Genomic DNA, 22721 nt, shown 5'->3' with positions numbered 1-22721 from the left:
CCATTCTGCTTTGTTTTCTCCCACTCTAAAGCACTGAACTACCTCTAAATTTAACCAGACTGCCACTCATTCAGTATTGAAAGGCCATCAGGACAGGACACCAGAATTGGAAGAGTTGTCCTGATGGAGCGGGAATGACTGGAAGAAAAGGCTCAATATTAGAATCACAGAGGACAAGCTGTGTATTTCATCTCCCAGTGCTAATTCCAGAACTGGGAACAAAGTGGGAAGCTATTCATTCCTTAGAACCATCTTCCCATCTCCTTTCCTCCTATTAGTTGATGCAACTTTAATGAGCCCTGCTGAAAAGTAGCAATCTCTGTGCATGTGCACGCAGGCTGGCAAGTTCTCATTCAGGGGCACCCGTGCCGTGAGCCCCGCCATAGTTGCGAGGAGGCTGGATTTATAACATTCATTTTTTCGCCGGGACTGCCACCTCTGTTATCTGGGCCTTCTGCAATCAGGCACTCTTCATCTGTGCTGGCCACTACAGAATGACATGTAAACAATCCTTTATCTCCAAGACTTTGATACTACACTTGATAATTGCTATTTGACTGTGACATAATGTACTGGTCATCACTAGTGACGTGTTCGTTGTGTGTTCAGTCTAAATGCTGCTTCTATGTGGCTATCTTGAAACTGAGAAACCAGAACAAATGGTCACTTCTGGTTCCATGACGAGTGGGTTTTCTCAGTCTTCTGGTTCCATGACGAGTGGGTTTTCTCAGTCTTCTGGTTCCATGACGAGTGGGTTTTCTCAGTCTTCTGGTTCCATGACGAGTGGGTTTTCTCAGTCTTCTGGGGCTGCTGTAGATTAACTCATTGTTGTGATGCTAGTGGACAAACTAAGTTGCCCACAATCTTTTCTTCAGATAACAATTTCTGTGTTTCAGTTTGGAAGAAAATCATAACCAGGAACTGAAAGGGTTTGTAGTCTAGCATTGGATCGAAAAATGATATTATTGAGGAAAATATTTTGTGGAAACACCAGAGGTTTGCTGATTGACTGTGGCAGTTCTTCTTGCCTGAAGCTGCCAGGTGATTGGTTCTATTGAAAGAATTCTGTTGTATTGGGTATCTGGGTGGGGAGAAACAGCAGTAACTACTATTGAGTTGGCCAAGACTTCGATTTGCAATGTTATGAGTGATTGATGTCTTGTAGGAGGATTCCTTGGATTCTGAATGATGAAAGTAAGTGCCTGGATCAAAGGATGAGAATATTTTACAGTTTGGAGCTGGATTTGAACATATCTGATCATGATGTTTTGGAAGGTGAATGGAGAGGGGCAATGTTGTAATAATGATCATCATGCCATCTCCATGTTGCCCTGCAGTTTAATGAGAATTATATTGACTGGATTATATTTTCTTTGCTTTTAATTGTGAAGTGGGGAGGCTTTATGGTTGTACATTGTAAGCATCTGCCCAGCTGATGTGTTGTGCTTGCCATACTGGACTTCATCGATCATTTAACTTTTCAGATATGCTTCGTGGACTTCAAAGTTTTTTTTGTGTTCTAGAATTCAGCATAATTATTCACTGGCATAGAATTCTTGCAGAGAAGTGGAGCTGGCAGTGAAGTGAGAAGCCAGACATCCTTAGCTGAGGGCCGGATTCTGGTTACAGTCTGACTCGGTGTCACTGAAGTTTTCAGAATTTGTGCTTCTCATTCTCTTTGTCAGCAAAGTGCATCTCAGCCATGCATGGGAATGCCCAAAGTAAAGTAACCCTAACTCTGTGATGCACCCACTCTTCTAGAATATTGCTCCAGTGGCTTGGTTCACTGATATGGGATGATGTGCCCAGTAGACCCATTCTTTCTACAAAGGCTTATGTGGAACCAAATGGCCTGAAGAATGAGAGCTCCCAATGGCCATGAAAAGGGTTGAAGACATTTAATCTCCCCTTGTGATTATGTCCCTGATAATTCATGTGTTCAGCCTCAGTACAGTGGACTTGAGGTGGAGCATAGCATGTCAAACAGCTCTTGCTGGTGAGCATAATCTATGTTCCATCAAACAGTAGAGACAGTGCTACAGCATGGACAGACCATGACAACCCATTTGTCATTCTGGGCTGATCCCATTTGCCTGCAGTTGGTTTGTCTTTCTAAAGCTGACGAATCCATATACCCTTTTCCACAATCCTCACAGCCCATCAAAATCAAGCAGTAAATTCGGGGTCTACAAATTTATCCCCATTCCTGGCCAGCAAGTAATTCTAGTTCTCCATATTTGTATTGATTATAACAACATGGATCTGCCTTCAGGATCAGAACAAGTCACGAAATTCGGTGATTGAATGCAATGGATCCTAACTGAGCGGAATATGCTGTGGATCAATATCTGCTGCTCGATGTGCAAAGCCCTGTGACTAAATGTACGGATACAAAAACGAAAGGGGCCTTTGAGTTGATCCTCTGAAGTGAAGGATTACTAGCCTGTGACCTCCTTCCCCATTTCATTCTTCAGGATGCACTGTGTCAGTGCAGTGAAAGTCATTGGACCATTATGTAATCACCAGCTGTCCATCTGAAGCATTCAGTAATCTAGACAAATCATTTAGGAACTCAAATGTGGCATGAGAAGGTTTAGCAAGCAGGATTAAGGAGAGCCCCGAGGCGTTCTATGCATATACAAAGAACAGAAGGATGACAAGAATTAAGGTAGGGTAGAAGAGGTTGGGGAGGTCCTAAATTAATATTTTGCTTCAATATTCACCAGAGAAAAGGACCTTGGTCAAGGTAAGGTCAGAATAGAACAAGCTTTTGCGCTGGACCATGTTAAAATTAGGAAAGAGGAAGTGCTCGATCTTCTTAAAAATATTAAGATTGATAAGACCCTGGGACCAGATGCAATATACCCTAAGCTGCTGAGGGAAGAGGTAGCTCAGGCATTGGCGATGATCTTTGCATCCTCCTTGGCCACAGGGAAGGTGTTGGAGGATTGGAGAATGGCAAATGTGGTCCCCTTGTTTAAAAAAAGATAATGGGGAGAATCCAGGAAATTATAGACCGATGAGTCTTGGGTCAGTGGTCAAGATTTATGAGCATTTTAAGGAAGTACAGTCTTCTCAGTGATAGTCAGTATGGCTTTGTGAGAGGGGAAGGTCATGCTTTATGAGCCTAATTGAGTTTTTGATGAGGTAACAAACTGATCAGGGTAGGGCGGTAGATGTGGTCTATATAGATTTTAGTAAGGCATTTGACAAGGTTCCCCATGAGAGACTCATTCAGAAAGGCATAGGATCCAGAATTGGCTTTCCTGTAGAAAGCAGAGTAGTAGTGGACAGAAAGTATTTTGTTTGGAGGTCGGTGACCAGTGGAGGGGCCACAAGGGTCTGTTCTGGGATCCCTTCTCTTTGTGATTTTTATAGATGACCTGGATGAAGAAGCAGATGGATAGGTTAGTAAATTTGCAGATGATACAAAGGTTGGAGTAGTTCTAGATGGTACTGAAGGTTGCAACAGGATATAGACAGGATGCAGTCGTGTTGATGTTCTATTTATCGTATATCAGTTATTTCTATGGTTGATGGCTTTACCATCTACTTTATCTTGCACCCTATTTGGTACATTGTTGAGTTTCATTTCTTCTTGCCTCCCTAAATTGCTTCATGTATTCACCAGCTGTGTAAGATTCTTGGCTTTCTCCGTGCATTTTTTCCCTCTTCCTCATCCTGATTTACGCTGAAGGAGGCTGTTTTGTTGTATGCTAGTGGCTTATGATACACAATTGATAATTATTTTTAAAAATGGCACAAGTTTAAATTTCAGGATGAGAGAATAAAGATTGCCCTGCTTTGAAGAAACAAATGACAAGTTTGCTGCATATATAGCATGTCTTAGTTCAATCAGAGGACCCTATACTTTTGTTATTACTGGGGCCCGGACAAAGATTTTGCATCCTTGATAGCAACAGGTGAGGTCCCAGAACACTGGAGAGTAGCTAATGTTGTACCTTTGTTCAAAAAAGGAGAGTATAATCCAAGAAATTAGAGGCCAGTGGTTTCACATCAGTGGTAGGGAAATTATTGGAAATGATACTTCAAGATAGGAAAGTCATGTTCAGATTAGGGTGAGTTGACCTGGCTTTGTGAGGAGCAGGTCATGTCTCACCCATTTGAGCTTTTTTTGAGGAGATGAACAATGAATGATTGATGGGGGTCGGGGAGTGGATGTTGTCTACATGGACTTGAGTAGCCCTTTGACAAGATTTAGAAGTTCAAGGCGTTTTGGGTCTATGGAGAGTTGATAGTTTGGATATAAAATTGATTGACCCCTAGAAAACAGGGTAGAAGGGAATTTGGGGTGCAGGACTATGAGTGGTGTTCCACAGGAATCAATGTTGGAATCCATATTGTTTGTTATACACATAAATTACTTGAATGAAAAGATGGATGGGTTAGTAAACTTGCAGCTAGCTACTGGCAGGTGGGATATTTGGTTGCCATAGGCAAGATTCCATGTTGTATAATTTTTTATTTTAACAGTACAGCACAATAGAAGTAAATCAAGAAAATCTTTAGACCCGGCGGTTGAAGTATAAACACAAAATGCTAGAGAAACTCAGCTGGTCAAATAGTGTCCTTTGTGTAGCAAAGGTGAAAATACATCGCATGATAGAAGGTCTTCCAGCCCAAGAAAGCCATGCTGCCTAATTACACCCGACTAACATCAATCCCACATGTTATGGAGCGTGGGTGGAATCTGGAGCACCTGGAAAAACCCATACAGGTAACAGCGAGATTAAAAAAAGCAAAGGGATAAAGATCAGTTAAAGATAAGCATAGAGAAATGGCAGATGGCGTTTAATCCGCAGTAGTGTAAAGGGTTGCACTTTAAAGGGGAATATCTAGAGTTAATGGCAGGGCTCTTTAAAGGATTAATGTGCAGCAGAATCTGGGGGGTCTCGGACCATCGGTCATTGAAGGTGGTAAAGAACACACAAAGTGGCTTCATTGGGCAAAGTATGGAGTGTCAAAGTAAGGAGGTCATGTTGCAGTGGTGTCTAACTTTACGCTGCTCTTGGAATACTGTGCAATTCTGGTCACCCAATTGAAAGGAAGGTTGTGAAGGCTTTGGAGAAACGACAGATGATGCTTACTGGGATGTTGCCAGGTTTGAAGGGTATGTGCTATGAGGAGAAGTTGGACAAACTTGAATTATTTTCTTTCGAGAATCAGAAGCTGAGGGGAGACCCTAATAGAGGTGGATACAATCATGGCAGGCAGTGAAGAGTGGACCATTGGAATCTTTTTCCCTGGGGCAAAAGTGTCACATACTGGAGGACAGATTAAAGGTGAGGGAGAGGAAGTTTAAAGGAGGTGTGTGGGGCAGATATTTTCCACAGAGTGGTGGGTGCCTGCAACAGGCTGCCAGGGGTAGTGGTGGAAGCAGATACAATAGTGTTCTTTCAGAGGCTTCTAGATCTAGACAGACAAGGATGGAGAGTTTCCTGAGAGAACAACGAAGGGCATTGCAGAGGCCTGACCATTCTCTCCTGGATGTATGAGGTTACAGGGACAATCTGTAACAATTGACTCTTTATTTTGACTTCTGCCATAGAGTTGGACAGCTGATGGGTTCTCTGCCTGACAAAGCTGAAACCCACTTGTCTCCATTAATTCCATAACTTTTTCTAGCTGATTCCCTTTAAATTGCCTCCCTCTTGCCCTAAACCCAGGCTCTTTAGTTGTAGACAACCCCACTCTAGGGTTTAGATTCTGTTGTCAATCCCTCTACCACGTCATCTCCAGGCCTCCCTTGGTTCCGGGGGTAAACACCTATCTGATTTCTGTTTATTTCCACGCTCTCTAGCTGTGCTGAGGGAAATTTAAGAAACTAGAATGGGGAAATACTGGGGCTGGAGGTGTGATGAGGAAGGAAAGTGCTGCATGAAGCCAGGTAAAGGAGAGGTGATGCGCCAACAGTGACGGGCTGCATCCTTGAAGAGAAATGGACAGTGGACATTTTGTGATAATTGGATGGAATGAGATGGGAGAGGAGAGGGGCAAGGTTTGAAACTACATAACAAAAGCAGTCAGGGAGGAGATGTTGGAACCTGGGTGGGTCAATAAAGTGGGGTGTGGAAAAGTTGGGGCTATTCCTCTTGTTTAACCTCACCCTGACACTGTTGAAGGCTGATAATGTGAGGTCTGAGTACGTGTGGGGGGTGGTTAAGGAGACAGGCAGTAGGAAGTCAAGATGTATTGGAAAACTGAAGTATGAAAAGAAAGCTGGAAATGTTCAATAGGCCAGACAGTGTGCAGAAATAAACAACTGTTTCAAGTTGATGAACTCTCAGTCACTAATTTCTAGCTCTTCCCCTATTCCTGCAATTTGTTTCATTTCAAAATCACTTCCCCTTTACAGAATTTGGTTTCTGCCACCCTTTCAGACATCACATTACATACACATGATGACTACTTGCTGGTTGATTTCTTGTGTTTAGTCACCTCTCGATCTTTTCACATCTTCATTCCTGTGATTCTCAAATCAGTGAGTGGACACAGCTTGTTATTCACTTGAACCTGCCTTCAGGAAAATTAAATGATTTGGGAGTGAGTTTGCTACCTGCTGCTTGTAGTAATTGGTTATGAGGAGTGCCGTGGTGTATTTTGTGGAAGGGTGACTGCATCACAGAGTTACGTGTCTGCTCATGAGCCTGCCTCAACAAGTTCTTTCACTGAGCCAGACAGATGGAGATTGTTCAATCACTGCCAAATTAAGGCTGTAGTGTTGTGGAGGCTTTTAACTGAAGCTAACTTTGTTTACCACTCATTGTTTCATCTTGATTACATTTGTTGTCCTGTTGGTTTGGGCTGAATTTGAATGTGGTGAAAGGGCAGTTTGATTTGTAAATGTCTTGCACTTGCTCGGAATGGTAATGTGTTTTGTGCAGGGTGATGATGTAGTACACTGTCAGGAAAGAGTACCGTTTTAATGACTTGCCTGCAGCTTATTTTGACTTTCACCATGACTGAAAAGTTTTTTAAAAATCTGAGATTTCACATTTCATCATATGTAAACTAACAGTGGAAAATTATGAAAGGAATGTGATCCGCAGGTGTAAAATTAGTGGTATCTGATCTTCAGTAATGTACACAGCAAACTGCTGTGACCCACTGGTGAGGCACAATTCATAGACAAGCAGAAGGAAATGTGTGATCACAAGACAGTTAGGACACGGCCTGAATGCTGACTTGGGTTCCACGCTTGTCGAGGTGTTCCTGTTGGCAACCTTGCTGCAGTGCTTTCTCTTGTTCCCGCACACTGCCCCTTTGTTTGCCGGATTGTCTCTCAGCCTTTCAAAGTCTGTACAAAGCAATGCATGTTTGAGGAAGCCTGCGTCCAAACAGGCACAGCCTGGTCTGAGTCAAAACTTCACACCCTGAACTGTGTTGTGTGAAGGCCAGACTTGGAAATGAAAATGACAAAAGTGGGAACCAAGGTAAGAGAGCCAACTTAACTTTTATGTGGAACTGTGTCGCCGGGCAGCTGAGAGGGTACAGGGGTGTGGTAGCACGAAGCATTTGTAATATCCTTAAATCGAAATCATGGAGTGCATGGGATGGCGGGAGAGGAGGCATGGGAAAGCCTGGGGGTGAAGGGTGGGAGGAGGAGGAGGATCAGGGGCTCTGGTGATTGAGAATGTTGAGCTGTGTTTTGAAGGGGTGCAGAGGTGTGTTGAGGGGTACCTTTAAGGGGAGTGGGGGGAATTAGGGATCCCCAGTGATGAGCGTGCAAAGCAGCACTGATGGCGGAGGGGATGAATAGACATGATGTGGATTTTTGAGGGGTGGGAATGTGGAGAGAGAGTGCTGTGAAGAATGGAGGGGGTATTGTGGGAGAAGCAGCGACGTGCTTGGGCATGCCAGGTGATGTGCCATGCCCTGCCCATGTGCCAACTCTGAACCTCTTACCTGTGCAGAGTATGAGAAGGCGCAGTCATCCCAGGATGCCGTTTCCTCCATGAACCTCTTTGATTTGGGTGGTCAGTTCCTTCGTGTTGGAAAGGCGGTGACCCCTCCAATGCCCTTGATGACTCCTGCTGCACCCGGTGGATTGCCCCCTGCAGCAGCAGTGGCGGCTGCTGCCGCCACAGCCAAGATCACAGCTCAGGTAGGTGTTGGGGAGGGGGTGGGGTGGGGGGGGGAATCAGTCTGCTCTGAGGAGGTGGTTGATTTGCTCGGGGACTGGCTGTGGGCTGGGGAGTTGATCTACTTTGGGATTCGCTGAGGGTTTGGTTAGCTCCGGGACCGGGTGGGTGCTGGGGGATTTGGTCTGAGGAATGGGGTGGGGGGGTGATCTCCTCTGGGATTGGCTGGGGGGGGGGGGTTATCATTCTGCCCTGGGACTGGCTGGTAGCATTGGGGCTGGGGAATTATTCTGCTCTTGGACTCGCTAGCAACATTGTTGGGGGGGGGGGGGTAGGGTTGCTGGATCGGCCCTCTGCTGTGAGCTGGAACCAGAGCTGTGCCACCATCTGGTAGGAGCCATCTATGGAAACATCATTAAGGGTACCTTGTTGTTCTCCCCACATACAGCCTGTAAATGACTGATAAGCTGGAGAATTCAGCTGTCCTGTGATGTGCTGAAGTTGGTGGGGGGTGGGGGGGGGTTATTCTGCACTCCTGGGAAAGGTGAAGCAATGTGATGGATCGGGGCTGTGGATCTGACTGGATCTATCTGAGGTTATCACGAGAGGCAAGGGGAGAGATCTTTGAGCCCTTGATGAGAGCCAGAGGACCAGAAGGGAGCCAATGTTCTTTCTTTGGGAAGAGCATCAGCAATAATCCAGCAAAATGATGTCAGCTGCCTTGGTAAAGGAGTTACTGCAGACCATTCTTAGGGATAGGGAATATGTGTATTTGGAAAAGCACATGAGCATGGGATAGTCAGTATAGCTTTATGTAGGACAGGCCAAGTTTTTGAGGAGATGGCGGTTGGTTGACTGGGTAGGACAGTTGATGTTGTCTACATGCACTTCATTAGACATTTGACAAGTTGCCTCATGTTTAAGTCGCATGGGATCCATGGTGACTAGGTGGATTGGAGTTAAAATTGACTTGGCCATAGATGATGGTTCAGAATGGTGAAGGGGTGTTTCTCTGGAGTTCTGTGATCAGTGTTGTTCTGCAAGGATCAGTGCTTGGACCTCTGTTTAAGATGTACATAAATTGGCAGAGTTGTGAATAGTGAAGAAGGTTGTCAAAGGATGCAGCGCCATGTTAGATGAGTTGGAGATGTGGGCGGGGACATGGCAGTGGAGTTAAAACCAAGAGTGGCAGGGATGGGAATCTGACCAGCAGGGCATCAAGGGGAGGGCCCATCAGTCTGAAAGGATGAACAGGAGGGACAGGTGAATGGTCACAGCAAGACTGGGCTGAAATGTGTTATTTTAATATTGGGAGTCATGTGATTAAGAATCGTGTGCTTGGAATTATGATGTTTTGGCCATTACTAAGACATGGCTGCAAGGACAGGATTGGTTTTGTTGTTTTGGACAGAAGAGAGAAGGAAGAAAGAGGTGGAGGTGTAGCATTGTTTATGCTTGGAGTCCGAGTGGGGTACTAACTCAGTGTTGCCAAGGAGAAGGACATGGGCAGTGATAGGGAACAGAATGTGAAGAATATTCATCTCTCCGTGGGTATAGACAGCTGGAAATCAAATGAATCTGTCAAAGAGTGTACCAGAGGGAAATGAAAGGCCACAAAGAGGGTATGAGATGGCTTTGGGCAGATAATGTAATGCACATACCAAGAGATTATCTCAGTAAATTGCAAGCAAAAAGGAAGTTGTTATCAGAGAAGTTACCACCTCAGCCCAATCACAGCAGGTTTCGGTCCTTTTGTAGTATTGAGCCTGGCGTGTAACTTTAACATTCAGTCATAGATCTATTGGGTTGATCTGTTGGTTCTCTGCTAATGTTCATGTGTTTTCTTGCCTGCAGGAGGCCGTGGCTGGGGCAGCAGTGCTTGGTGTTAGCGGTCTCTCAGCACCAGGTCTGGTTACTCCGGCGCTTACCCTGGCACAGCCACTAGGAGCGCTGCCACAAGCTGTCATGGCAGCCCAGGCCCCTGGGGTCATAACAGGTCAGTAATGCATGGAGGTTCAGTAGAGACAACTGGAAGGCTGGCAGTGGATCGCTGTCTTCATACAGAGTTCTACTGGAAACAGGCTCTTCCCGCCTATCTTGCCAGTGCTGATCAAACTAGTCCCAGTTGACTGCTTTCAGCCCATAATCCTCTAAACCTTTCCTATCCATGTACCAGGAAGAGGCCCTTCGGCACATGTCTGTCAGACATGATGTCCTAATGAAACTAAAACTCTGGAGTTAAGCCAGAAAATCTGCAGATACTGTGATTGTTGCTTACACAGAAATTCTAGAGAAACTCAGCAAGTCATGCAGTATTCTTTATAATATAATCATATACAGTTTATGGCAAGGAAACAGGCCATCTCGGCCCTACAAGTACACGTCAGTTCACTCAAACAACTCTGCTAGCTCCCCTCGCCTATTCTCCGCCCATAACCCTCTAACCCCCTCTTATCCATGTATATATCCAGCCTCCTCTTAAATGAAAGAATTGACTCTACCTCAACTATTTCCTCCAGAAGATTATTCCATTCAGCCACCACTCTCTGAGTGAAGAAACATCCTCTAATGTTTCTCCTAAAATTTTGCCCCCTTACCCTCAATTCGTGTCCTCTTGTTTCAACCTCCCCGGACCTCAGGGGGAAGAGTCTACTTGCATCGAGTATCTATTCCCATCATAATTTTAAACACCTCTATCAAATCCCCTCTCAACCATCTACATTCCAATGAATGAAGTCCTGACCTCTTCAATCTTTCTCTGTTCTCGAGGTATTTTAAGCCAGGCAACATCCTTGAAACCTTCTCTGCACCCTCTCCACCTTATCTATATCCTTCCTATAATTTGGAGACCAGAACTGAACAGAATACACTCCAAACTTGGCCTCACCAACGCCTTAAATAGTCGCAACATCACTTCCCAGCTCCTAAACTCTATGCTATGATTTATGAAGGCCAGCATACCATATGCCTTCTTAACCACCCTGTCTACATGGGAATCCTCCTTCAAGGAATCCTCCACCATAACTCCAAGATCTCTTTGTTCTTGTGCATTCCCCAATGACCTCCCCTTTACTACAAATGTCCTATTTTGATTATTTTTACTGAAATGAAGCACCTCACACTTCTCTACATTAAATTCCATCTGCCATCTTTCAGCCCAACTCTCCAGACAAACCAAATCTCTCTGTAATCCCTGAAAACCTTCCTCGCTATCCACCACTCCCCCTATTTTCATATCGTCTGCGTATTTACTTACCCAGTTAACCACCCCATCATCCAAATCATCAATATAAATTATGAACAGCAGGGGATCTAGCACCCAATCCTTGAGGTACTCCGCTCGTCGCAGGCTTCCATCCTGACAGACAGTTGTCCACCATGACCCTCTGCTGTCTCTCCTCCAGCCACCTCTGGACCCATCTTACTATTTCTCTATTAATCCCTAGTGACTGAACCTTCCTTACTAACCTTTCATGTGGAACCTCATCAAAAGCTTTGCTAAAATCCAGATAGACTACATCAACTGCCCTACCTGCATCCACCTTTCTTGTCACTTCTTCGAAAAATTCAACAAGGTTCATCAAACATGACTTCCCCTCACAAACCCATGCTGGGCGCTCCTGATCAATCCCTGCATATCTAGATATTTATACACACCATCTCTAAGAATACCCTCCATAACTTTCCCTACCACCAAAGTCAAGCTTACAGGCCTATAATTACTTGGCCGACACCTCGTGCCTTTAAACAACAAAACTACATTAGCCACCCTCCAATGCCACGGCACCACACTCTCCTTCAGTGATCTTTGGAAAATCACTGACAGTCCCTCTGCTATTTGCTCCCTGACCTCCCTTAACGCCCTGGGGAAAATCCCATCAGGACCAGGAGACGTCCACATTTACTGACCCGAGAAGCTCCAAAACCCTCTCTTTACTAATCCCTATCTTTTCCATATTTAAGCCATTTCCCTCTCTTATCTCACATAGTCCAATGTCCTTTCCCTTAGTGAACTCAGATGAGAAAAAATTGTTTAATATCTCTCCCATCTGATATGGTTCCTCGCACAGTTCACCACTTTCATTTTCCAGCGGTCCTGTTCTATCCTTAACCCTCCTTTTACTATTCTCATACCTGTAAAAACCCTTTGGATTCACTTTTTCCTTATCAGCTATTGACACCTTATACCTTTTTGCCTTTCTAATTTCCTTCTTAAGGTTTATTCTGCAATCTATGTAATAATCACACCTCTTATCCTTTTTTTGCTTCTTAAATTTAGTAAATGACCCCCTGTTATCCCGAACCAACTTCCTAATTTTTCTAGAAAACCACGGTTCCCTTGAACTTTTGGCCTTGCTTTTCAATCTGACTGGCACGTAAAGATCCTGTACTCACAACATCTCTTCTTTAAATACTCTCCAAATCTCTTCTACATCCTTTCCAGAAAAAAGATCAGCCTATATAATTTTCTGCAAATCCCTTCTCATTTCCTCAAACCTGGCCTTCCCCCACTCGAAGACCTTCAACCTCAGACCTGACCTATCTCTTTCCATGTTTAAGTTGAAGCTAATGGACCCATGATCACTGGATCCAAAGTTCTCACCAACACAAACTTCCGTCACTTGCCCTATTCCGTTCCCTAACAATAGATCTAACACTGCCTCCCCTCAAGAAGGCACCTCAACATACTGCTATAAAAAGCAATCCTGCACACATTGTACAAAGATTAAGCCATCCTGCCCTCTCACTGATTGTGTTTCCCAATCAATGTTAGGAAAATTGAAATCCCCAACTATCACAACCCTGTTTCTATGACACATCTCAGTTATTTCCCTGCACATTTGCTCTTCCAGTTCCCTATCCTCTTTTGGTGGCCTATAATATACCCCTATATTTGTAGCCTCACCTTTCTTATTTTTTAGTTCAACCCACAGAGCCTCACGCAATGAGTCCTCCAGTCTATCTTGCCTCAGCACCGCTGTAATATCTTCCCTGACAAGCGACACCACACCTCCCCCTCGTACCCCACCAATTCTGTTACGTCTAAAGCAGCAAAATCCTGGAATATTCAGCTGCCAGTCACAGCCTTCCTTCAACCATGTCTCACTAATTGATATCACATCATAAGGCCACATGTCGGGGAGGAGTCACGTGATGGAGTAGTGGCCGGTCGGGGAACTCCAGCCCTCTCCGGAAAAGTTTTAAAAAAACACAGAAAACACAAAGGCACAAACACAAAAATTAAAATAAAGTGAAAGTAAAGGTGGGAGAAAATGGCAACGAAGAAAGAAAAGTCGAAAGCAACGGGAAGAAGAGAAGAAGAAAAGACATCAGAAGAAGAAGGTGAAGGCCTTACCTGTCCGAGGAGGCCCGCCGCGGAGAGAGAAGCCTGCTCCCTCAGGTCAGTCGAAGTCTCGAGCTCGGGACTACAAAAATGGCTCGCGGAGCCAAGCAAAAGTGCGCGTGACAAAAAAAAACACTGACGGGAGGGGGGACCAGCTGAGGAGTCGATCTCCACAGCTGAGAGTGACAGCTACAACACAACAACAAGAGGAGAACATAGAAAACAACGAGAACAAGAAAGAAGAGAGTAAAAAGAAATCAAGGAAACAACAGATGACCAACCCAGAGGAAGAAGAAGAGGAAGAACATAGAGAAATGGAAGAAGAAGGGAAAGGCAAGACAATGGATATATTTTTTTTAAAGAATATATGGAATCAGTAAAAGAATGGCAATCACAAGAATTTAGTGAAATAAAAAGAAGAATTAAAAGTACAGAAGAAAAAATGAATAGATTAGAGATGGTCATGTCAGATATAGGAAAAAGAGTGGACAAGGTGGAAGAACGAGAAACAGTCGTAGAAATGGAAGTAGAGGACTTAAAAAAGAAATTAGAAGAATCTAATAAAAAAGTTAAAGAGACACAAGAGCTGTTAGCCTAGAAGATAGATATAATAGGAAATTATAATAGAAGAAATAATATAAAGATAGTGGGCCTTAAGGAAGATGAAGAAGGCAAGAATATGAGAGAATTTATAAAAGATTGGATCCCCAGGGTCCTAGGAAGACCAGAATTACAGGAAGAAATGGAAATAGAAAGGGCACATAGAACATTAGCCCCGAAACCACAGCCACAACAAAAACCAAGATCCATTTTAGTAAAATTCCTAAGATATTCAACAAGAGAAAATATATTGGAGAAAGCAATGAAGAAAATAAGAGAAGACAAAAAGCCACTGGAATACAAAGGTCAAAAAAATTTTTTCTATCCAGACATAAGTTTTGAACTCCTCAAGAAGAGAAAGGAGTTTAATACAGCAAAAGCGATCCTGTGGAAAAAAGGATATAAATTTATGCTAAAGTACCCAGCGGTACTTAAAATAGTTATTCCAGGGCAGCAAAACAGACTATTCTCGGATCCGGAGGAAGCACGAAAATTTGCAGAACAACTACAAAACAGACAGAGAGATGAAGAGATGTAACAAGAACAAAAATGACCACAAACTATATATGTGTGTATATGGGTATATATATATATATATATATATATGTGTATGTGTGTTTGTATATATGTGTGTATATGAGTGTTTCCGTATTTAAGAGAAAATATATAGAGTATAGATAAGAATTAATAAGGGAAAGAAAGGGAAGAGAGGAAATAAGGAGGGAATTAAGAGAGTGACCTTTGTTATATATGAAAATTAAAATCTTTTCCGGGGGGGCTGGGTGGGGAGGAGTTGCGGTCACTGCGAAATCAGTTGACGCTTGCGAGTGAATTCGCAAATCCAAATGGAGAGGGGAGATGTGGTTGCCCGACAAGGGATAAAGGGCAATTCAGGAGGGGGAGGGGAGAATGGAGTTAAAGAAGTTTTAGATAGGAGAATAAGGGAAATGTTTGATGTTTTAGAAATGTTGTCTTATAAAGTGTTTAAAACAAAGCAGAAATGGATAAGAAGGAAAGGTGATGATGAGGAAACGGAAAGGAAAGATAAACAAAGTATGAAATGGCTATGTTGAACTATATGACTTTAAATATTAACGGAATACATAACCAAATCAAAAGGAAGAAACTGCTAAATTTACTGAAAAAAGAAAAAATTGATATAGCATTCGTGCAAGAAACACATTTAACTGAAGTAGAGGACAAGAAATTAAAGAGAGATTGGATAGGACATGTAACAGCAGCGTCATATAATTCAAAAGCAAGAGGAGTAGCTATATTAATCAGTAAAAATGTACCAATCAAAATAGAAGAGGAAATAATAGATCCAGCAGGGAGATATGTAATGATAAAATGTCAGATATATTTGGAGTTTTGGAATTTACTCAATGTATATTCACCTATCGAAGATGATCAAAAATTTATGCAAGATATTTTTTTGAAGCTAGCAGACACGCAAGGGAACATATTAATAGGAGGGGATTTCAACCTTAATTTGGATTCAAATATCGATAAAACTGGAGAAAAAAATTAACAGAAAGAACAAAGTAACCAAATGTATAATTAAATCGATGGAAGAAATGCAACTTTTGGATATATGGAGGAAACAACACCCAAAGGAAAAGGAATATTCATATTATTCGGGTAGACATAAAACATACTCAAGAATAGACCTATTCCTGTTATCAGCTCGCATGCAAGACAGAGTTAGAAAAACAGAATATAAAGCTAGAATATTATCGGACCACTCACCCCTGATATTGACAATAGAGTTAGAGGACATCCCTCCAAGAATGTATAGATGGAGATTAAACTCCATGCTACTTAAAAGGCAGGATTTTAGAGAATTCATTGAACGACAAATTAAAATGTACTTTGAAATAAATACGGAATCAGTGAAAGATAAGTTTATAAGGCCACGTGTCAATCCACACCATTAGTTCATCCACCTTGTTTACCACACTCCTTGCATTGAAATAAATGCATCTCAGAGATCTTCCACATTTAACTTTCTACCTCTCACCCTCTCTACAATTGTTACAATGGCCACTATTTATTTCCTGTTGCTGTTCCACCTCCAGATTGTGTGATTTTTCTTTGCCTGAAGACTGTTCTTGTTTCCTCCCTGACATGAACCCCTGTCCCCAGCCTTACTAGTTTCTTCTTTGACTTGGCTTCGCGGATGAAGATTTATGGAGGGGGTAAAAAGTCCACGTCAGCTGCAGGCTCGTTTGTGGCTGACAAGTCCGATGCGGGACAGGCAGACACGGTTGCAGCGGCTGCAGGGGAAAATTGGTTGGTTGGGGTTGGGTGTTGGGTTTTTCCTCCTTTGCCTTTTGTCAGTGAGGTGGGCTCTGCGGTCTTCTTCAAAGGAGGTTGCTGCCCGCCAAACTGTGAGGCGCCAAGATGCACGGTTTGAGGCGATATCAGCCCACTGGCGGTGGTCAATGTGGCAGGCACCAAGAGATTTCTTTAGGCAGTCCTTGTACCTTTTCTTTGGTGCACCTCTGTCACGGTGGCCAATGGAGAGCTTGCCATATAACATGATCTTGGGAAGGCGATGGTTCTCCATTCTGGAGACGTGACCCATCCAGTGCAGCTGGATCTTCAGCAGCGTGGACTCGATGCTGTCGACCTCTGCCATCTCGAGTACTAGTTTAAAGCCCTAGTAAATGCCCCTGCCAGGAGACTGGGATTTAGATATAACCATTCCTTACAGTATAGGTCCCATCTCCCCCAGAAATGGTCCCAGTGGTCCAAGAACTTAAAACCCTGTCTTTTACTCCACCCCTTCAGCCACACATTCCACCTCCACCTGACTCTATTTTTCCCCTCACTATCAGTGGTACAGGAAGTAATCCAGAGTTACACCCTTAGTGGTCCTTCTGAGCTCCCTGCCTAACTCCTTATATTAATTTTGCAGGACCACTTCTTCCTACCGATGCCGTTGGTACCAACGTGGACCACGACCTCAGGCTCTTTCCCTTCCCCCTTTAGGATGTTCTGGATTCGTGTAGCCACATTAGGCACCTCCCTGGCACCAGGGAGGCAAACCACCATCCGGTTTTCTTTATCTCTTCCACAAAATCCTCTGTCCGTCCGCCTCACCAGCGAGACCCCTATAACTATCGCCCTATTCTTCCTATTACTTCTTTTCTTGCTACAGAGGCTGACCCTACACCTCTGTCTACCTTAGCCAGACTCTCCCCTTCCTCAGTACTCAAGGAGGAGTACCGATTTCTGAGGATTTCATGCTTAGATGCTCTCTCTGGCAAAGATAAAGATTCATGACCAACGTTTTGAGTTTGGACCCTTCATCAAGGTATGAGCAAAAAGCAGACAGGCACCTTAATAAATTAGGGGATGGGCAGGGAGAGGAGCACAGGCCCCCCAGTCAACAGGTCATAGGTGGATATGGATGGGAGGACAGAGAGGAAAAATGCTGAGAAGTGATGGGGGAAAGAGTAGCTCTCTAAAAGGGAGGGGAGCTGGAGGAGAGGAGGGATGGGGAGACAAGAGCAGCCTCAGAAACTGGAGGTCGATGTTGGAGAGTGCCTAGATGCAAAATTGGGTGTTGCTCCTCCAATTAGCAGTTGGCCTCAGTTTGTCAGTGCACGAGGCCGTGGACAGACGAGTCAGCGCGATACTGAAATGGTTGGCCACTGGTCATTGTTGCGGACAGAGCGAAGGTGCTCAAAAGTAAAACTCTCCATGCCATTCGTGGTCTCTGAAACACTGCTATTATATTTGTCCACACCACTTCCTCTGGTATCTTGTTGCACACACCCATAGCTCCCTCCTGCTTTGTCCCCAAGTTTTAGACAGCCCCCTCTGTGAATTTTGTCAGTGTTGGATGTGGTTCCCATTTGATATCTCTGCTGGGGACCAGCAGGTAAGGGTCTCCTGTAATCCTGAAGGGTTTGCTGACTGAATTCCTGCTGCACTTCTTCACGTTCTGTTTGCCGACAAAAGCAGTGTTGTCATCTCTTCCAGGTGTGACTCCAACGCGTCCAACCGTGTCTTTGCCAGTGGCTATCCCACAGGTGGGGGTGGTAAACCCTGTCCTCGCAACACCTCCAGCATCTTCCGGCACTGGCGAAGTGAAGAAGGAAGATGAGGAGAAGTTGCTGGATACTGAGCGTCTGGAGATGCTGAGTGAACAGGAGCACATGAGCATCTCAGGCAGCAATGCCAGGCACATGGTGATGCAGAAGCTGCTTCGCAAGCAGGAGGTAAAGCAGCAGTGCAGGGTCAGCGGACCACATCGCCAAAACCTACTGTGCAGAAACGCACTGTTGCCTGTGATCTCAGACAGGCTGGATGCAAAGGGTGTAAGAGCTTGGAGTCACTGACCCTGGGGTGGTAGAAACGAGTCCCAGAAGGGACTCAAACGTTTAAGTTGAATATGCACCAACTGGCCTCAGATGCCTGTTGCGGAAGGTTACGCAAAACTTCACTTGGTTTGGGGGGGGGGGGTGCAGAATGAGGAGGCATCTTCAGTTCCTGCACCTACAGGGATTGGTTAATGCCTGATATGCACATTTTTCCTGTTGCTTGAGCCTTAGTTACAAGGCCTAACTAATACACCTGCATTAATAATCGTTTGCAAGACAGTGCAAAATACAATTTGAAAAAAAATCAGTACTATTGTCCTTAATTATGTAAAGTTAATTTTAATTAGATAATTCCCATAACTTTCAAAGTTTACATTGGAACCCCGGTCACTGGCGCTAGCCGTTACATTAACCGTGCTGCTGTCATAATTACCCCCCCCCCCCCTCAAGTTTACAGATAAAGTCTTATTAATACATAGTACTCAATACGAATAAAGGTAGACTCTTACTAGGCAGGGATAGGGAAATAATTTGGGAGAGTCGCCCAGAGGCACCAGCCGGCTCTTCATCCTGCACAATGCCATTGTATTGAAACTATATTTAAACAGCTGCTGTGGGCATGGCACGACCGAGGCCCTCCACTGGCTGATGTTCTCCCATTGTCACCAAGGGCTTATGCGTTGCTTGGGAGAACATTTGCTTTTACAATTGTAAATTTTATTTAAATATTTGCTTGTTGTTTGTTTATATATTTCCTCTCCTTTTTTCGCCAGTTGCTTGAATTCCGGATAATGGGAATTTTACTGTGCTTTCCCTCCCAAATGATCAACAGTGTCCGCTGTGGCTTTTCGCAGTGAGATTGGTGGTTTTGTTCATGAGGGTTGAAAGGGGAAAAATGAATTGGCGTATAGATGAGTGGTTTCCAAACTTTTTTCTGTCTGCCACCCCTTTGGCCTCCAGGCTATATCCCAAGTGCACCGCCCTCCATACAACAGCACGGACGGGGGGGTGGGGGGTCGCGGAGAGTTAGTGGCAGTGCTGAGCGGGGTGCTAAGCAGGGTGGGGGAGGGTGGGTAGTGGTGGAGCTGAGTGGGGTAGAGTGCCGGCAATGAGAGGGGGGTCGGTGGCAGCACTGAGGGGATGGTGGTGGTGGCAGCGCTGAGAGGTGGGGTTAGTGGCGGCAGTAATGACACCAATAGGACATGGCCACCGAGAGCAGCTCTTGCAAGAGCACCTTGTTGGACTTTTTGTTTGCTCATTATGGCCACCCCAAGTTACTGCACTGCCTTCTTCATTAAACTTTGCATCAACTTGAATAATAAGACAGAAGATTTGACCTGTCCCCTTTTTTCATCGCCACCCCCGGATCTTTCCACCACCCTTGGGGGTGGGTGGGGTGAGCACCCCCTTTAGGAATCTGGCAACATGGTTCTGCATTATGTGCTTGGTGATGAGGTGGCAAGGATGCAGTCAGTCCCAGGATAACCAAGCCTTTTGTTTCAGTCCACAGTCATGGTCTTGCGGAACATGGTGGGTCCTGAAGACATTGACGATGACCTGGAGGGGGAAGTGACAGAGGAATGTGGTAAATTTGGGGCTGTGAACCGCGTGATCATCTACCAGGAGAAGCAGGGCGAGGAGGAGGATGCTGAGGTGATTGTTAAAATCTTTGTGGAATTCTCCATGGCTTCAGAGATGCACAAAGCCATCCAGGCTCTTAATGGGCGATGGTTTGGCGGGCGGAAGGTGGTTGCAGAAATCTACGATCAGGATCGATTTGATAACAGTGACCTGTCTGCATGAACTCCAGGACATCTTGTTTATGAACCTGGAGCAAAGGTTTGGGGTTAGCTGTGGTTCGGGGACCTCCGACAGATGACGTCTTGCAATCCACTCCCATCAGGGACGTCGGGATTGAGTGCGATTCCACCTTGCCAGCTGACCAGATGCTGTGTTCACCTCCTCATTGCATTCTGCTGTTCCTCCATTTGGCAGTGGACCAAAATGCAGATGTGAAATAGTGTGGAGCAGTTTGGGAACTCTGCCATGAAATCCCTGTCTGGACCACTTCGTTTATAACCTGTTCAACCTCTTGGTGTACTTGTCCCTGGTTCAATAAATTTCTTCAATGACTGATTCCATCCATGAGAATCTCAGTGGTTAGGGTTTGTCGCCCCAGAGTGGAGCTCGTGAACATGGGGTGGCTGAACAATGAATTTTGATGCTGTGTGATCCTGTTCAGTCCTTGGTATCAAGGACTGGGGTCGATTAACACATGGTATATTAGCATGGATTCACAGAGCCCACTCCGGAATGGTTCAACTGAGTGCGATGATGTTTTTTGTTAAACTCTGTTAACTACATGGCTGCAAATGTGAACATTGTAGGCAAGTTATTCTTTCTATTAAAGAAATTAAACCGTTATTATTGTCTGTTCTGGCAGTAAGAAAGAATGGTCATCTCAGCAGGCTGCTGAGGTGGGATGTGGCTTGATCTCCAGATATGGTCCTGTGCAACAGTGCAGAGGAGAGAGAAGCTGGCCCCCCTGATGAGTCCCTTTACCTGTATGCATATGGTCCCTGATTGTTCCAGCCTGGAGTGGATGGTGATAGGGAGTGGAGTTGGATCTCGTCCAAGTCCGGGGGGGGGGGGAGAGGGTTGCCACTCTTTACCCTGGGGCTTCCGTTGCCCCAGATGTGATCAAATGGGGGGGGAGGGGGGGGAGGGGATGAAGGGGGAGGAGTGGCATTGCTTGTCAGGGAAATTATCACAGCTGTGCTCAGGCAGGACAGACCAGAGGGCTCATCTACTGAGGCTATATGAGTGGAGCTGAGGAACGGGAAAGGTATGACCTAGACTGCTCAATAGTCAGCGAGAATTGGAGGAGCAAATCTGTAGAGAGAGCAGACAACTGCAGGAAACACAAGGTTGTGATAGTAGGAGATTTTAAGTTACCACATGTTAACTGGGACTCCCATATTATAAAAGGGCTGGATGGCTTGGAGTTTGTTAAATTTGTTCAGGAAAGTTTGCTAAATCGATAAATAGAGGTATCAACTATAGAGAGAGAGCAATACTGGATCTCTTAGTGGAGAATGAGACAGGACAGGTGACAGAAGTCTGTGCAGGGGAACATTTTGGGTCCAGTGATCATAATTCCATTAGTTTCCAGTTAATTATGGAGAAGGATGGGCCTGGGCCTCTGGTTGAGATTCTAAATTGGAGAAAGGGGAATTTTGAGGAAATGAGAAAGGATCCAGAATGCATGATTTAGAGAATGTGTGAGGTAAGTGGAGAACCTTCATTGGTAAAATGTTGAGGGTACAGAGTTTGTATGTTCCTGTCAAGATTAAAGGCAAGGTTCGCAGGTACAGGGAACCTTGGTTTTTGAGAGATATTGGTGATCTGGTTCGGAAGAAGAGAGAGGTGTAGAATGTGTAGAGGCAACATGGAGCAAATGAGATATTTGCATAAAATATGCATGAAAAACCTCAAGTAAACCAGGAAGCTGAAAGAAGACACGAGGTTGGTTTGGGAGACAATATGAAGGAAAATCCTCAGGGTTTTTACAGGAACATTAAGATCAAATGGATAGTAAGGGTCAAAATTGTTCCCCTTGAATCAGAGTGGTCGGCTTTGGAGAAAAAAGATGGGGGGGGGGTCTTAAATTTTTTTTATCAGTATTCACTCAGGAAACAGCATCAGAGAAGTGAGTAGCATAAATAGCTGGACTTACCGGGGCTCGGTCTTAGAAAGGTCGGAGGAGGCAGTGAGTCAGCGTCTGGTGTCGTGTGAGAGGAGTTAATTGGGGTTAATTGGTATGGGCTAATAAAAGGAGTAGAAAGAGAGGGAGTGGCGCAGTGAGTGAGTGGGGACTTGGGACTTTGGCTCGAGGGACTTCGGTGAGCAGGGGTTAAGAAGGAGTTCCTTGTGTGAAAAGGTATCTGAAATAACATATTTATAGTAGGAAATGGAGTCAGTTGGGGTAATTAAGAGCTCCAGTTGTGGGATGTGGGAAGTCGGAGACACCACAGCTGTTCCTCACGACTACACCTGCAAAAGGTGCCTCCAATTGCATATAAACAGTGACCGTGTTAGGGAGCTTGAGCTGCATTTGGATGAACTGAGGATCATAAGGGAAGCAGAGGCAGTGATAGAGAGGAGTTACAGGGAGACAGTCACCCCCCCCCCCCCTAGAAGGCAGGAGTCAGGGAAATGGGTGACTGTGGGGAAAGGAGGGAGAGTGCCTGTGCAAGAGTACCCCTGTGGAAGTGCCACTCAGCAATATGTATTCGGCATTGGATACTGCTGGGGCGAACAGCTTACCAGGGACAAGTCGTGGGG

At 44.8% G+C, this 22721-nt stretch overlaps 1 protein-coding gene across 6 annotated transcripts in view; it reads left to right on the top strand.

Moving 5' to 3' along the window:
• LOC138752013 (poly(U)-binding-splicing factor PUF60-like) overlaps window positions 1–20801 on the top strand; it is a 114917-nt gene extending 94116 nt beyond the window's left edge. For all 6 annotated transcript variants that reach the window (XM_069915167.1, XM_069915171.1, XM_069915168.1 and 3 more), the window contains 4 exons: window positions 7935–8125; window positions 9957–10098; window positions 18037–18275; window positions 19881–20801. In XM_069915167.1, the coding sequence (XP_069771268.1) occupies window positions 7935–8125; window positions 9957–10098; window positions 18037–18275; window positions 19881–20180 (872 nt within the window). In that variant the 3' untranslated portion in view covers window positions 20181–20801. The remainder of the gene's footprint in view (window positions 1–7934; window positions 8126–9956; window positions 10099–18036; window positions 18276–19880) is intronic.
• The last annotated feature ends 1920 nt before the right edge of the window (window positions 20802–22721 follow it).

The sequence above is a fragment of the Narcine bancroftii genome, chromosome 1 (assembly GCF_036971445.1).
Source record: "Narcine bancroftii isolate sNarBan1 chromosome 1, sNarBan1.hap1, whole genome shotgun sequence".
NCBI lineage: Eukaryota > Metazoa > Chordata > Chondrichthyes > Torpediniformes > Narcinidae > Narcine > Narcine bancroftii.
The sequence above is the reverse complement of the archived record's forward strand: the minus strand, read 5'-3'. Positions and strand labels throughout refer to the sequence as shown.